At 41.2% G+C, this 14,295-nt stretch overlaps 1 protein-coding gene across 2 annotated transcripts in view; it reads right to left on the reverse strand.

Moving 5' to 3' along the window:
• ephb4a (eph receptor B4a) overlaps positions 1-9,046 on the reverse strand; it is a 42,674-nt gene extending 33,628 nt beyond the window's left edge. For both annotated transcript variants that reach the window (XM_086308559.1, XM_086308558.1), the window contains exon 1: positions 8,170-9,046. In XM_086308559.1, the coding sequence (XP_086164685.1) occupies positions 8,170-8,248 (79 nt within the window). In that variant the 5' untranslated portion in view covers positions 8,249-9,046. The remainder of the gene's footprint in view (positions 1-8,169) is intronic.
• Positions 9,047-14,295: the final 5,249 nt, after the last annotated feature.

The following is a 14,295-nucleotide window of genomic DNA, read 5'->3' on the forward strand; positions in this document are numbered from 1 at the left end:
CACTCTCACAGCTCCCAGTGACTAATCTGCTGTGGGAGGTGGACAGCTTGAAGCTAACAGTGCAGACTCCAGCTAAATAAACCATCTAAGGATTGACACATCTAAGTAAAGATACAAGAGAACAGACTCTCGGCGAGAATTTTCCCTTTTATTCTGACACATCACACTTTTCCCACATTCAACCAACAACAGACCCAACTGAGAGTTAATTCTCTTCCATTGAGCCACGAATTGCCGCTACGAGGCTTTAATTGGCTGCTTGTGTGGCGGTGACCGATATATCTGGAATAAAGATAAACTCATCTTCGGATGTGGAGCTATTTGCTCGAGTACAAAGAGCATTATTTTGCCTCCTCAGCCAGCTACATTATGGTTTCATTAGGAGGTGGATTCAGTAGTTTGCAAACTGTTTGAATTGCTAAACCACGCTTTTGTCCAATGACAGAAAAAAGGACAAAGTTTAACAGCGCAATGATTGGATGGGATTGAGCAGCTATTTGTGGATATGAAGGAAGACAAGAAGGTAAAGAACTTTTTCATGTGTGGAAAATCCACAGAAATTTAGATACTAAGATACCACGCTGCAAAAAAAAAGAAAGGTGTTTAATGCTTTTTGACCCTCTCTATTTTGGAGCATGACATTCTCTTAAAGCTTTAAGCTGTGTGAGAACTGTAGGAGGGCAGCTACACGGCAGTGCTTCTATGTTATGCCGTATATAGCAGAGCCCACTTGGTTCAGAGTGGTATATGAAAGCAGTACCTGGGAGACACGCTCAAGATGTGTACATATGCATGAAGGTAGGATCAAATATGCACGTGCTCTCCAGGTTGATGTCGAACCAAATGAGTTGCATTTTAACTCAAAACGGCCAAACGGAAGATGTAGGTCAACCTCTGACGCAGTGAGGAAAAATATCCCAGACACGAATCGAATCAAGTCTACTGATGGAGCGTGCTTCAAGCAGAGAATTTTTTTTTGTTGTTAAATCAAGGTTGCCTTTTTTAATCAATTCTTGCACATCCAGCCTCAGATGTCTCGCTGGCCTCATGTTGCTTCTTCCCCGTTAAGACTTCATTCTATTTTCGAATGTAGCGACAAAAACATCATAAGGTATCGTGCAACAATGGCATGAAGAAACGTTTCACAAAGGATTTATTTCCAACACAATACTCGGTGTGCCTCAAATGAGAACTGTGATTAGTGTGCAAGATAAATGAGAAAGATGGACCCGAGATAAATAGCTCCTTCTCTGTTGTTGTCTTCTAATTAAAGGCCTTCTTAATCCCTTTATTATAATCACATATTTAGCCCATTGCATATATCTCTCATATCTGGCCCTAGGTGTGTGATTAAAGAATGCAAATAGGCAGTATACCTAACTTTGCTCATTATATGCTGTGCAGACGTGCACATACTTGCACCCTCCTTGCCCTCACTGCACTTGCTCTTTCCATTTCGTTGGCTCATGCCGGTCTGCCCATCTCTCCTTGACTCACTTCAAAGAGAACCCCCATCCCTCTAAAAGTGCCATTCTCCTTGGTGCTTATGGCTGATAGGCTGTGGCCTCATTCCCTCTCCGCTGCAGCCTGTCCCCATTGTGTCCCACTCTCAGAGAGTAGCGTGTGGGTGGAGGACAGACTGGCTCTCCAAAGTGAATGCCTGACATGGATGTATGGGCTGGGGGTGTATCCTCTCACCAAGCTAAACTATCATCCACCTGCAACTCCCAGCTGCCATATGTATCCCTCTCTGAAGAGGAGGAGGGGAGAAAGGGAACGAGAGAGACACGGACTGAGAGTACTTGTGGCACTCAGATGCCTGTTTAACTCTTGAGGAAGCTAATCATCGGATTGAGGTACTGAGGATGATGGGCTACAGGCTTTCAGAGAGGGGGGAGGTTGCTTTAAATGCAAATCCCTTTCTTATAAAAATCGGTTCCATTTAAAAGGATTTCTGGGAAACGATCCACATTTCCACGGCAGGGGAGACAGTCAGCAAGAGAAAACAGCATAGCACCAGTCAAACATCAAGGAGACAGAGGATGTGGAAGGAGTAGCAAAAGAAAAGGATACATGTCTGTGAAAGAAAGGATTGAGGCTCAAGTAAGGCCTCTCGGATAAAAAAAAATAGAAAAAACATCCTTTCTCCATTTGAGACACTGGGGTTTCGATTAGACTGAGCGGCATTACGCTATTCATCACAGCAGTTGTGCCTTGGACGAGCTAGGAGGAAAAAGAATAAACCGATGATGGGCGTTGGGTTTTAGAGGGTAGTCTCACCTTCGCCATTCCATGTGACTTTCACCCAAAACACTTTGGAGATGCACCACTTGTCAGCTAGAGCTGCACCACTGTCAGCTAATGGGGTTAGCCTATTTTATAAGGAAAAATAGATATAGTCTCAACAGATGGTTTAATAATTTTATATTAGTTTTTCAGAAATAATTAACAATATGCCAGAAATTCAGTGCCTTTACTACTCAGCAAAAATTTGCCATGTGGACAGGAAATAGTAGGTAAACACAGGTGCTGCTAATCACATTAATTAAGCATCTGCACCAAAATAGAACAGGAGCTTCATTAACTTCGTTAGTGAAAAATCTTGGCGCTTCTGTCGATAAAGATGCCTACCTGCAGACAAAGTATCACAATACGTTTTGACGCAGTTGACTATTTTAAAAGTGGCTTCATTACTAACTGCTTTGCCTCCAAGGCACCAACCTGTAGCTGTGCAAACTCATTGTTTGGAATAGAGAGTGGATGGTGCATCTTTTCAGGTGCCACACAAAAAGATGTTACCATCACCTGCTTTAGCATTAGGGTAGCCGTGGTTTGAGAAAGTGATATGGAAGAAACCGCTAAAGAGACAGGATGACACTTCCCCCTCCTCGCTCCATCGCCAGAAGCTAAAAAAGTGCTGTCTGTATTTTTCAACCCAACAAGCCAGGCCTCAGCCAAATATATTACTCTGGCAGCTGCACTCTCTTGTTGTGCATTATGTGAAAAGATGACTTGTAAATTATAAGGAAGTAACAGCTGCAGTAAAAAAAATAAATAAAAAAAAATCCATATTGCACATGTACTTCCCATTCCTGTTCAAGAGAGATGGACATGGATTTCAAAACTGTTTACGTCAAGTTCAAGAGACATTTAGTCATCAACTGAGCCATTTCTCCACTACCAATTAAACCTACGTGCAGTTGACTTTGATTAAAAGAAGGTGAATCGTAGCAATGATTACAAAAAATAACACTTGGCTAACATGGAAAGTTGATGTATTGATAAGAAAGAAAAGCACAAGTTGTTCTGGATAGAAGAGAACCAGTAAAGTGATCAGTGTGGACCAATGAGCACAACCTTCCTCAAATTAATACATGAAATCAACATAAACGCCATTTCCTTTCCCCATCACGCTTTCCACACTGTTTTCATTTGTTTTTAGCTGAAGTCATTCTTTAATTACTTAATTACAGTTTAATGGCACCCCGCTGGAGAATTGCAGTGGTGTAATAATGGATAGAGAAAAAACAACAACAAAACACACCTACATTAATCCATTTTCCCCAATTTTATGAAAGTTGCAGCAGATTTAAGCCAAATAAGTGCATTTACTCATATCAAGAATTTACGTCTAGCCTCTTAGATGATCACAGGGGTGACAGAGGTGCACTAGCACTCAAAAATGGCTTCAAGCCACATCGCATATTGCAAGATGGAAGAGATAACTGATAAGTGATAAGTGTTGGCATATCATTAAAGCTCTGGACCCGAACAGGTGGAAAAGACTGCAGTGGTCCTGTCACCGGCTGCATCTTGGCATTGCTGAGAAAGAGAAATTGTACATGAAAGATATAAAGGGGCTGGGAGAGAAACAAAATGAGCACTTTCTAGGTTGAGTGTGCGTGTGGGAGGATAAGGCGTCATTATGGCTTACATTTATGAAGTCAAATATGTTTTAAAATTGTAGTACATAAGTGGGAATTATTAATAGCGGTTAATACTTTAAACCCGTGGTTATAATTTTCTGTAAATTATGTGTTTTCTGTGGAAGGCAGACAAAAATGTTGTCTGGTGTGCCTGTATGTGTTCATCCTCGCTGCAGATTTCAACCAAAAAGAAAGAAAGAGTGGTATTAATTTCCAGCCAAACTAATTATCTGATCAAAAGGTCTGTGTTTTAATCTTCACAAAGACAGAGGGAAGAGAGATCCATGCTCTGAACAACCAAGTGGTGTGTAAATGAGTCATTTATCCTTTAGTTGGAAAAGGAGGAGAGATTTGGCAGCTGTGAGCTTCATCTGCCCTCCCATCAGTTCATTACAGAATTCCCTACTAGGTGGAGAACAAGGGGGGGGGAGTGATCCAGAGTGTGACGGCTGAGGAGTGGGCCATTACCCAAGACACGAAAAACCAGACATCTTGTTCACACTTGGCAAGACACAGATGTTCTAGAGCCGGCCGACAAGGTGCTACGAGGCCTCGGCTCCCGTCTACACGCCAGTTCTTCACCGCCACTGTCTGCGCCGCACCTGTTTGGAACCAGCATCTTTGCAAATACGCAGAAAAGGTCAAGCGGAGACGAGTTGACAAGCTATTCAGGAGATGCTCAATAACTCTGACACCAAAAACATGTGGGACGTCACCTCCCACACAGAGCCTGAGGTTAAGGATCTGCTGTGTCCCAGAGAGAAAGACTGAAGAAGAAAAATGGACAGTTGAGTCAGAGGTCAAGTCTCAGCTGCAAAAAACCTGCTGCTCCAGCTGGAGGAGAATCTCCAGCTCCTCTAACGGCCAAATTCCGAACTCCCAGAAAACTGACCAAAATTAAGTGTCTGGGAAAATCCCATACTACGCTCTCAAAATACAAAGTCAACAAAGTTTTCCCCGCAAGAATTCAGGCTCTCGGTAGCTGCAGTAATTTAATTTCTACATGTGACGGGTGTGCGTGCACAAGTGGCAAATCCAATCCTTAAAAGCCCTTTAATAAAACTGCGGGCCATGTCATGTACGCCACATCCATGTGTATGTACAGCATGAAGCCAAACTGGAAGCCTCAGTAAGAAGGGAGGGTTGAGGCCTCAAACCAGATGCAGCTGACAGATTTGTGTTCACAGCACTGTATATGTGAAGTCATGCATGTACATGGAGTTCCTGTTTAGAACGGTTTTCGATTGGAATGGAAATACCCAGGAAAAAGTGGGCTTTTTTTTAATAGCCTTATTGTTTTGTTTGGTTTTTTTTGCGGGGGGTGGGGGGGTGAATAATGGTAAAATTAGTAAAACTACCTGAAGAAGCACGTGTTGGGAAACTACAAGAGAAACGCCAGCATTTTGCTTTAACTTAATATATAGACTGCATGTCATTTCGCCTTGATTAACTAATGCCAACAAGTGATGGAGAGGGAAATAAACATACTAGCTGTGAGCCAGTGAGCAAATATGACTACAGTGCTGTGTGCAAAGTTATAAGCAGTGCCAAAAACGAAAAAGCACAACGTGGAATAAAACGTAGTCCTCGCAGGTGAACAGGAGCGAGCAGCCTACACAGCAGTAAGGTACTTTTTAAAGACCCTGCAGTTCAACAGCTCTTAAAGAAACCCAGTTGTGATCCTTTGATCCTCGGTAAACACAGGCCTATTATTTCCAAAGACCATTTTCTATAAATGGCTTTTGCAGAGAGATGTTTCGGCAGCAGCCTTAACAAACTTAAATCAGTTTGCAGTACCCTCCGCGTAGCCGAAACGTCCCTATTAATGTCACAATAAGACAGAGACGTGTCAGAAGACTAGGAACAAATAAACACTCAGCCTCCTCTGCTTTTTGTCAGCGTGGCTCACTCAGAGTTACTCTTCCACCCTTGCATTAAGCAAATTATCCAGACACTGCCCCTGTTGTTATGCTGATGATGTGGAGCTATACTCCCTTGTAAAAACCAGACCATTTGAAACCATCATCTTCTTTAACATTATTAGAGATGGCACGATACCACTTTTTTATGTCCGATACCGATACCGATATCATAAATTTGGATATCTGCCGATACCGATATGAATCCGATATAGTGTTTTTTAATCAACAAAACTGTTTTTTAAAATATCTTGCTGCATTTTGCAAGTCTGCAAGTTCATACTCAAGTTTAAAACAACAACTACACTAAAGCTATTCTGTTATACCTGTATACAAAAAAAATATTTCATAGTTCAGCAATACTGATCAATCTAATAAACTTAGACCTACACCATCCTCCCTATTCTGGTATTTTAAAGAGTACTTAGCGTAAATATTAAGCAACCTAACTAATAGGGTTCCAACTCCCAGCAACAACAAAAATAAATAAATAAAAAATAGGGAACCACCCCTCACGCTCCACCTCATGATGCTTAATCAACGTAATCAACCTTAATTTGATGCAGTGTGAAAAAAAATGCACAGAAATCAATTATTTTTCAAGAAATATTAAATAGATTCAACATCTTTCTTCAACAAAATTGCAGACTGCACAGATGGTACCTTCCCAAAGGAAAATGTACTATAGCTTACTAGGGTATATATATTAGACTTAATAGTCACTATATACAGTAATTGACTTCTATTCATTTTACATCAAATTAAAACTTTGGGTGTCAGATAATTATTTATTAAAAGCTCGACATTTTAAATGAGAATAAGAAAGAAAAGTATGTCTTTGTGCCCCCTTTTCCCAGTTAATGCCCTATCGGCCCCCCTGGCTAAACTTTGCTAGATCCGCCCCTGCACAGTTACCAGCGTCAGCTACGTAGAAAAAGATCCTCGAGTAGAAAGTAATATTATTAAATAAATTCTAACAACAGCTTATCAAGCTTAAACGTGCTGCTGTTGTTCAGCCGCTGGTTTCCTCTTTCTGGTGCAAAGTGGACCAAAAACAAACAAGAGACAGACTCGCGACAGAAAAGCCGATCAGCTGATTATTAGCAGTTTCACGATTGAAGTAGCAGCCCGAGAGCGAGAGGCAGTCGCTCGTTAAGCTTAACGTGGGAATGCTTTACAAACATTCAGAGATGGACTTACACACTTGCTTTACTTCTCTCGGGGATAACTTTGTCGGAGATGAAATGCCAGGTTGCTAGCGAAGCTCCAAATGCTATCCAGACCGCATGCCACAGCCGCTCTATCACGTGATGCATACTGCTCCGACGTTCTGAGGTGAGTTACTGCGTGTTGCAAGTTTTGTGAGGTGCTTTCGTGATATTTAATGGATCGGATTACATTTTTTATTTTTCTCCGATATCCGATCCAGTAATTTAGGTCAGTATCGGACCGATACCGATACGTAATATCGGATCGGTCCATCTCTAAACATTATGACAGATAATTTCAGGCTGCCTTGTTTCTCCCCCTTCATGGTTCACAAAGCTGATCCAGGACAATTTGCCTGTTAATGTCAAGCCTGCTGCCAGAACTGAATAGAAATTATGATCCAGATTACACATTTGATATGAAATGTGAGATGTTTTTTTTTTTGTTGTTTTGATTTCCTTTTTCCCTCCAGGGCTTAATGTAAAAGTTTAAAAGCACTCTACATTAACCCACTAAAACCACACCACGCCTGTACTAGCCTCTATCCACTGAATGTTTTAGTATTGATTTTAAGGTAAGCTGGTTAATAATCCCCCAGGAAGCAGAGTGGGAACCTTGTGATGACTTAAAAGTGAAAAAAGAAGAAAAAAACAATAGTGAGCTGGTCTTAGAAATGGCCTTTCTGAAGCCACAAGGAGCTTGTAAAAAAACAAAACAAAAAAACCCCCAAAACAATATTGATTGGCACCACGGTGACACAGTTCTGTCAAAACAAACTAAATAATCCACTGCCAGATGGAGGAGAAAAAAGCCATTTCTTGCAAACACAGTGTCTACAGTGACATTCTTACTGCTATTTATCAGTAACAGTGAGCTTGTGGCCGTAATTTTTCTGCGATTACTTGGATAAAAAATGACTTGTGTGGTGTTTTGCACAGCATGCTTTTTAAAATGCATTGTGGTTTTACGACACTTCCCGCTGGTAAGAGACGGGATGTGATGCTAATTGGACATTTCACTCACCCAGACAAGTGTGGGCAGCACGTCAAGAAAATAATAATAATAATAATAATATGAAAATAAATAAATATTTAAGAGGAAAAAAAACCACTCACCTTCATCTGCAGTCGACAGAAGAGCCCAGTCCAGGAAGATGCACCCCAGCAGGACAATGCTCTGGTATATCAGCTCCATGGTGTCGTTACCAGAAGGTGAAAAATGAATCGACTTGAATTAAAAACCAAGTGGCGCTGGCAGCCACTCGACTGGCAGCTCGGCTGTGCACCCACTGACCGAAAACCAGTCCGCATTTAAATTGGACTTCAGTAAAAGCCTCAACACTGTGCCGCAGAGAGAAAGCACACTTTGACTAACGCCTGTCCGTACGTGGCTCCGTTGACAGTGAGCGTTTATAAGCAGGCTCAAAACTTGTCCAACTTTGTGTTGTGGTGAAAGTCTAGAAAAAAACACACACACACAGGCAGAAACAAACCGCGGTGCTGCAACTCCTCGTGAGGCTCAGCCCTCTGTCAGCACACGGGCTGCATGGTTAAGAAAAAAACTTGTATGCTCGGCTTAATAAGCTCTTTGTGCACCACACGACTTCTCCCCCTAAAAAAGAGAAAGATTCTCCCCCCTCAGCTCGATGACCGAGCAGACTGCAACCAGGGCACCTCACTGCATATCTGTTAGATACACATTTAGTCCTCACATAGCAGTCGCTTCATACCTTCTTCCACATCTCCACGTTCGGGAAAAATATCCAGGAAAAAAAGTCTGATTTAATTTCCTTTTTTAATTCCTTCAGCAACCAGACTATTTGGCTGCGGGGGGGGAAAAAACCAACGAAAGGTGGTGGGGATATATTGCGCGACAGGTCTAAGCTGGCCTGGTTTTACTCGAAAAATTAGACTGAAACTGGAAGAAAACGTCTACTTTGTATTCTGAGTAAGTCAGCGAACTGAATGTGCGCTGGATATCAAAAGTTGGGCGCTCGTGTAAGCTGGTCACCAAGGACTTCAACACCGCATCAAACCCAGAGTCGAATGGCACGGGCAAGCTCCGCCCACTCTCGTTACCATAACAGCAGCGTCAAAAGCGTAGGTCAAAAGAAAGTTATGGAATTTCCGGCAAGCACCTTCAAAATAAAATTATATAGGCCGATAACATTTTATACGAATGAACCAGCAAGTTGGGGAAAAAAGAGAACTAAATAGAGAATATATGACCTTTACATGATTCACAACTTACCATTCATTGTTTTGACAAATAAATTCCTATTTGCAAACTAATATATTTGGTGTCTGTTTGATAACATGTTTGTAATTTCACACATTTGTTGAATAAAAATATCTTAAAACATGGCGGTATAGGAAGCACTTCATTTCTTTGCGCATCTCAGTTTCGCACTCAGCTGGTATCTTGTTTTTTTTTCTGGAATGCTTTTATTTTGACAATAATGTAACACGATTTCCGGTGTCGCTTAGATTACTTTCACGAGCGTCTTGACTCCAACACTACAATTAATTCCGTCCTATTGCAAACGCTGGCATGCAGTTTTTGTAAACTGTGCTGTAGATAAAATCAGCAGGAAGTTGGCGGTACTTATAATCCAGCCCATCAGACTCCAGCCAATATTCCTTGAATTAATCCCCATGAATAAGAAATCAGTGTGTTTGGACAAAACAGAGAGGACAATTTTTGAGCCTTTATTGCCTTTAAGGAGCAGGGAGGGATATTAACCTGTATGTATGTAAGTATGATGGAATCGAGCTAAGGTCTGAAATGCTAAAGAATACGAAATGATGATGGATCAGCTCAGTACTACTTCACCTGATTGATTCATGATGCAACTTTTCTGCAATATGGCCTTTGGCTATTAGAAGATGTGTTCTCTTTAAAAAAAAATAGCATTAGAAATCTGGTGCATGAATTTGTACCATCTCTCTGTCCATTTTGAAGCGCATCTTTCCACGAGATGTGCCAGTACTTAAGTAATGAAATGTGCCACGGATCCGCTCGTTCTTCTGTAAGTTCAGTCATTTTGACCACAGTGTGATATCAAGAGAGCTAATAACATTGCTAAATCACAGCACTGGTGTTTGAGCACAACCTATTTTCTTATTTAATTCATGGCTGTTTTTTCTGGGAAGTCTGGCAAAGACAGCGGCATAAACAAGAGAAAATGCATATTTTAAATCTAAGTGATAAAATGTAAATCAGACATTAGCATTTCAAGCTTGCTAACAAGGCCAGACCAATGCTTAATTTGGGCAGGGCGAGACCAGCAATTCCCGTTCTCCTGGGGTCAGCTGTTTCATTTTTGTTGTTGTTGATGTAATGTCTGTAAAGCAGAATAATTAAGTAAAACATCTGGGTTACTGTACATCCACTTCCAACCATCAAATGATCCAGCCCACTGACAACACAGCACATGGTATATCACCCAAAATCCGAGGTTAAGGATCTGCTGTGTCCCAGAGAGAAAGACTGAAGAAGAAAAATGGACAGTTGAGTCAGAGGTCAAGTCTCAGCTGCAAAAAACCTGAGTATACAAATGTCAGAGGATGGATTGTGAAGATGTGCAAACGTCTGTAATGAGCTATATGTGAACATGATGAAGAGAAGGGGTCTATATTCTACATATCGTGTGCACAACAGTAGTATTTGTTTACTTGCTGTGAAAGTTGTTCGGAAAATATAAAGGTCAAATGTTAGAAAAAGCATTGCCTGCATCTCTGTGGATCTCACTGGAGTGCAAATATCGTACAAGCAAAAAGTCAACAACTCATCCCGACTCAGTAACAAAGCCTTTTGCACATTTTATAGGCTAAGCGTCAAACTTTATTTCTGTTTGTTTGTCTGTTATATACAGTAAGTGGTCAGAGGGTCCAGACAGCATGCATTCAGATGCCGCTTGAGGGTGTCCATATCATCAAAGCTGTCATATTTACTGTATTCAATGCATGAAATTCTTCTTCTTCTTGCAGCAGGAAGATGCAATGGGAGCTTCAACAGGAAAACATAAAATGAGAAATGTCCTTGTGAAGTTCAATTTGTCTTTAAAATATAAATCTAAAACTTCTAAGACCTCCAGAGTGTGAGCCAGAGGAGCCTTTAGACCAGAATGACCCACTAAAGGTAGAAAACAAAGCTATTTGTCAGCCGCGTTTTTTTTCACACCCCGTTTATTGTCGACGCCGCTTAGTTAGGACACCTGAATGTCATCCCTGTTTTAGTGATTGCCATGAAATGTTCAAAACCTGTGAAATGCAGAGCTTTGTGAGACTAGTAGAGCTAGTTGTTTTGAGGATTCAAACATAGACGCGAGCAGAAGATGTACTTGGATAAATGTCATGGAGCCATAAAAACGTTCCTGCCAGACTTCTAACGGTGTTGATGTTGTATGTAAAAACGCACTCAAAGCAGGTCATTTTACTGTCTTTGGCAAAGCAATGACACTTCACGGTCACAGAGAATTCACCGAAGCTGTTAGTTTGTCAGCTGGTTAGTCCTTTCGGTCTAGAATGAAAACTGGATGTAAAGCTGCAAAAATCACCGCCACAAAGCAAAAAATCATACCGACCTCAGCGGTGTTTTGACTTTTCCCTCAGCATTAGCCTTGAGGTGACCGCTTCCTATCTTTTTTGTGTAAAATGTGTCAAAAAAAAAAAGTGGAAAACTGAAATATTTGTTTTTAAAACATCGCTCATGTGATGTATCTCACTGACCTCACTGACACTGGTGATATCATAGACTGTATATAAAGCATGAATGTAGCCACACTGCCCACATCTTGGTTTTTGAAGCCAAGTCTGAGAAACCAAAAACACTGCTTATCCAGTAGCAACTTGTCACTCACAAGTATAGCCACACCCTAAAGCGTACTCGGCTTAATCATACGTTTTTACTCTAAATAGCACCATCATTTACAAAATAGACACCTTGCTGTATTAGATGGAACTTCAAACTAGCAATTGAGACAAGAAAGTCACCAGGTAAATGTTTATGGAGGTATTAAACTAAGGGAGAAGTCGGAGAATTTGATCATAGAGGTTTGTAGAACAAAATGAGAGCGATTACTCCCTGGTGGCCATTAGAAAGAATGCAGACTAAATGCACTTCACCTTTCAGACCCAGAATCTGGACCCGTCTGTGGATCTTAGGTAATCGACTTAATTTGCTGATTTGAAGTATCCCTTTCTCCGCTTTTTCTTTCCTTTACTAAGTTTATTTTTGTGGTTTTACATTTAACGTCTCTAAAATTATGAGATTCAGTCTGATGTCAGTATTGGGAAGGAAAAAAAAGTAGCAAAACCCTGGCTTGTTAAAAGTCTGGCATTCAGGATTTTGCTCAAGATCACTTAACTAATCATTTGATGGTCCAAGGATGTCAAATCACCTTGCAGTCAATAGCAGATCAAACTTTAGCTGATCTTTAGCATCCTCAGGTTTGTCTAAGTCCGGTCAGCCTGACATTCAGTAGATGTGAACTTCTAACGGTCTTAAATTGTTTTCACAGTGACATAATGACACAGAGCATGTAATGAGCTAAAGAGCTATTTACACATCAGGAACAAGTGGTAAAAATGCACATTAACATTTTGTAAGCCAAGCTCTACTGGCAGAGCCACGCACGAGCTTCTATCTTGACTCACTGCACAATCGGATATTTTCAGCTCTGCTTCTCTTCCTTTTCTGAAGCAACAGAACAGGAGCCATCCACAAATGCCCTAAAATGTCTGCATGCTTTCATTATCTATTATTTTCCAGCTGTACACGTGTGCATTTGGTATTTTGTGTATTCCTCAGTAGGCAAACGGGGGTATTAAGCAGAAATTTAAAAATGCAAATGCTGGCATGTTTCTGTGGGCCATCATCCTAATGGCATCGTACCTCATCACTAATACTACAAAATGAAACGTGTGCATTTGGCTCAGGTGACATTATAAGCTTTCACTGGTTAAGCTCTGTTTTTGCAGATGCAGCTTAGTAAAAGTGACACCACAAGGCTGTACTCTGAAATCGCTTTCGTTCTCTCGGGTTGGCAAAACCTCACGGTGCAAAATTAAAATCTTTTCCACGTCGCTGTTTTTCGGCTAAATAAGCACGAGGTAAAATTTCTCACAAACCGCCCTTCCTCACTTTAATTGGGTGCGCATGGGTATTCAGTTTGGTTTTTTTCTCTTTTTTCAAGAGAAGTAAAATCACAATCCATTTCAAATCATTATCACAAAAAGAAACAAGGGGAAAAAACACATACAAATATTTTTGATGGTTGTCTTGACTGCACTGTGTGTGTCTGTGTGTGTGTGTGTGTGTGTGTGTGTGTGTGTGTGTGTGTGTATGTGTGTTTTAAATGAGCCCTTAAGACTCAGAGAAAAGCAAAGGAACCCATTAGACTTAACTGCAGGAGGAGTTATTATCTTGGTCTAGGGATTTGGGATGACAGCTGTTTTCACACCGGTGTAAAGTGTCATCGTAATGGCAAAAATCCTGCACCACACCCTGCCCATCATCAGTCTGAGGATGAATCATCTCATTTTCATGCAGACAGTCTGATACATGGATAAAGAGCAATGAAGCATCCAAACTGACATCATCCAGATTTACTAATACGGCACGTGATAAACAATAGAGACACGAACAATTGAGCAATGAACTCAAAGTCATCCTGCACAAACAGCTAAGCTGGCACCAGGTGGGGCCTCGGGGGTGCGAGAGCATAACGAGGAGAAGAAGGGATCAGTCAAACACAGCGGGCTGGTATGAAATATGAACGAGGAGGAATGGCTCTGCGTTTGATCCTCCACTTCAGGCTGCCGCTGTCGTGTTGTAATTAAGGTAACAAATGATACTGACAGTCGTCTGTTAGAGCCGTATGTTTGGCTGTGTGACTGAAGCATCTCGGTGAAGCAAGCCTATCGCTGACTGTTCCTGGTGAATTTTTTTTAAGACTCCTGGATGCCTGCTATATTATCATGTAGATGTAAGAGGATTAGCTTAACCAAAGAGTTACAGCTGTTCAGACAAATACAGGCATGCCTTTCTGACAGCTCATGCAACTGTAAAAAAAAAACAAAGAAGAAGAAAAAAAGTGGGCCTGTCTACTGAAAATATCCCACTGTTTTCGTAAGGCTACCCCTGCTGAAGTTAGGACTAAAAGTAAAGGTTCCAGGAAGACCACAGGAGGGGGCCTTCAGGTCCACTGAAGGCTTTTGGCTTTGAGTTGTGCGATAGCT

Source organism: Aulonocara sp. 'chitande type north' Nkhata Bay, linkage group LG10, assembly GCF_057382095.1.
Source record: "Aulonocara sp. 'chitande type north' Nkhata Bay isolate Kocher_YH1m ecotype deep benthic linkage group LG10, A_spYH_male_GT1.1, whole genome shotgun sequence".
Lineage (NCBI taxonomy): Eukaryota > Metazoa > Chordata > Actinopteri > Cichliformes > Cichlidae > Aulonocara > Aulonocara sp. 'chitande type north' Nkhata Bay.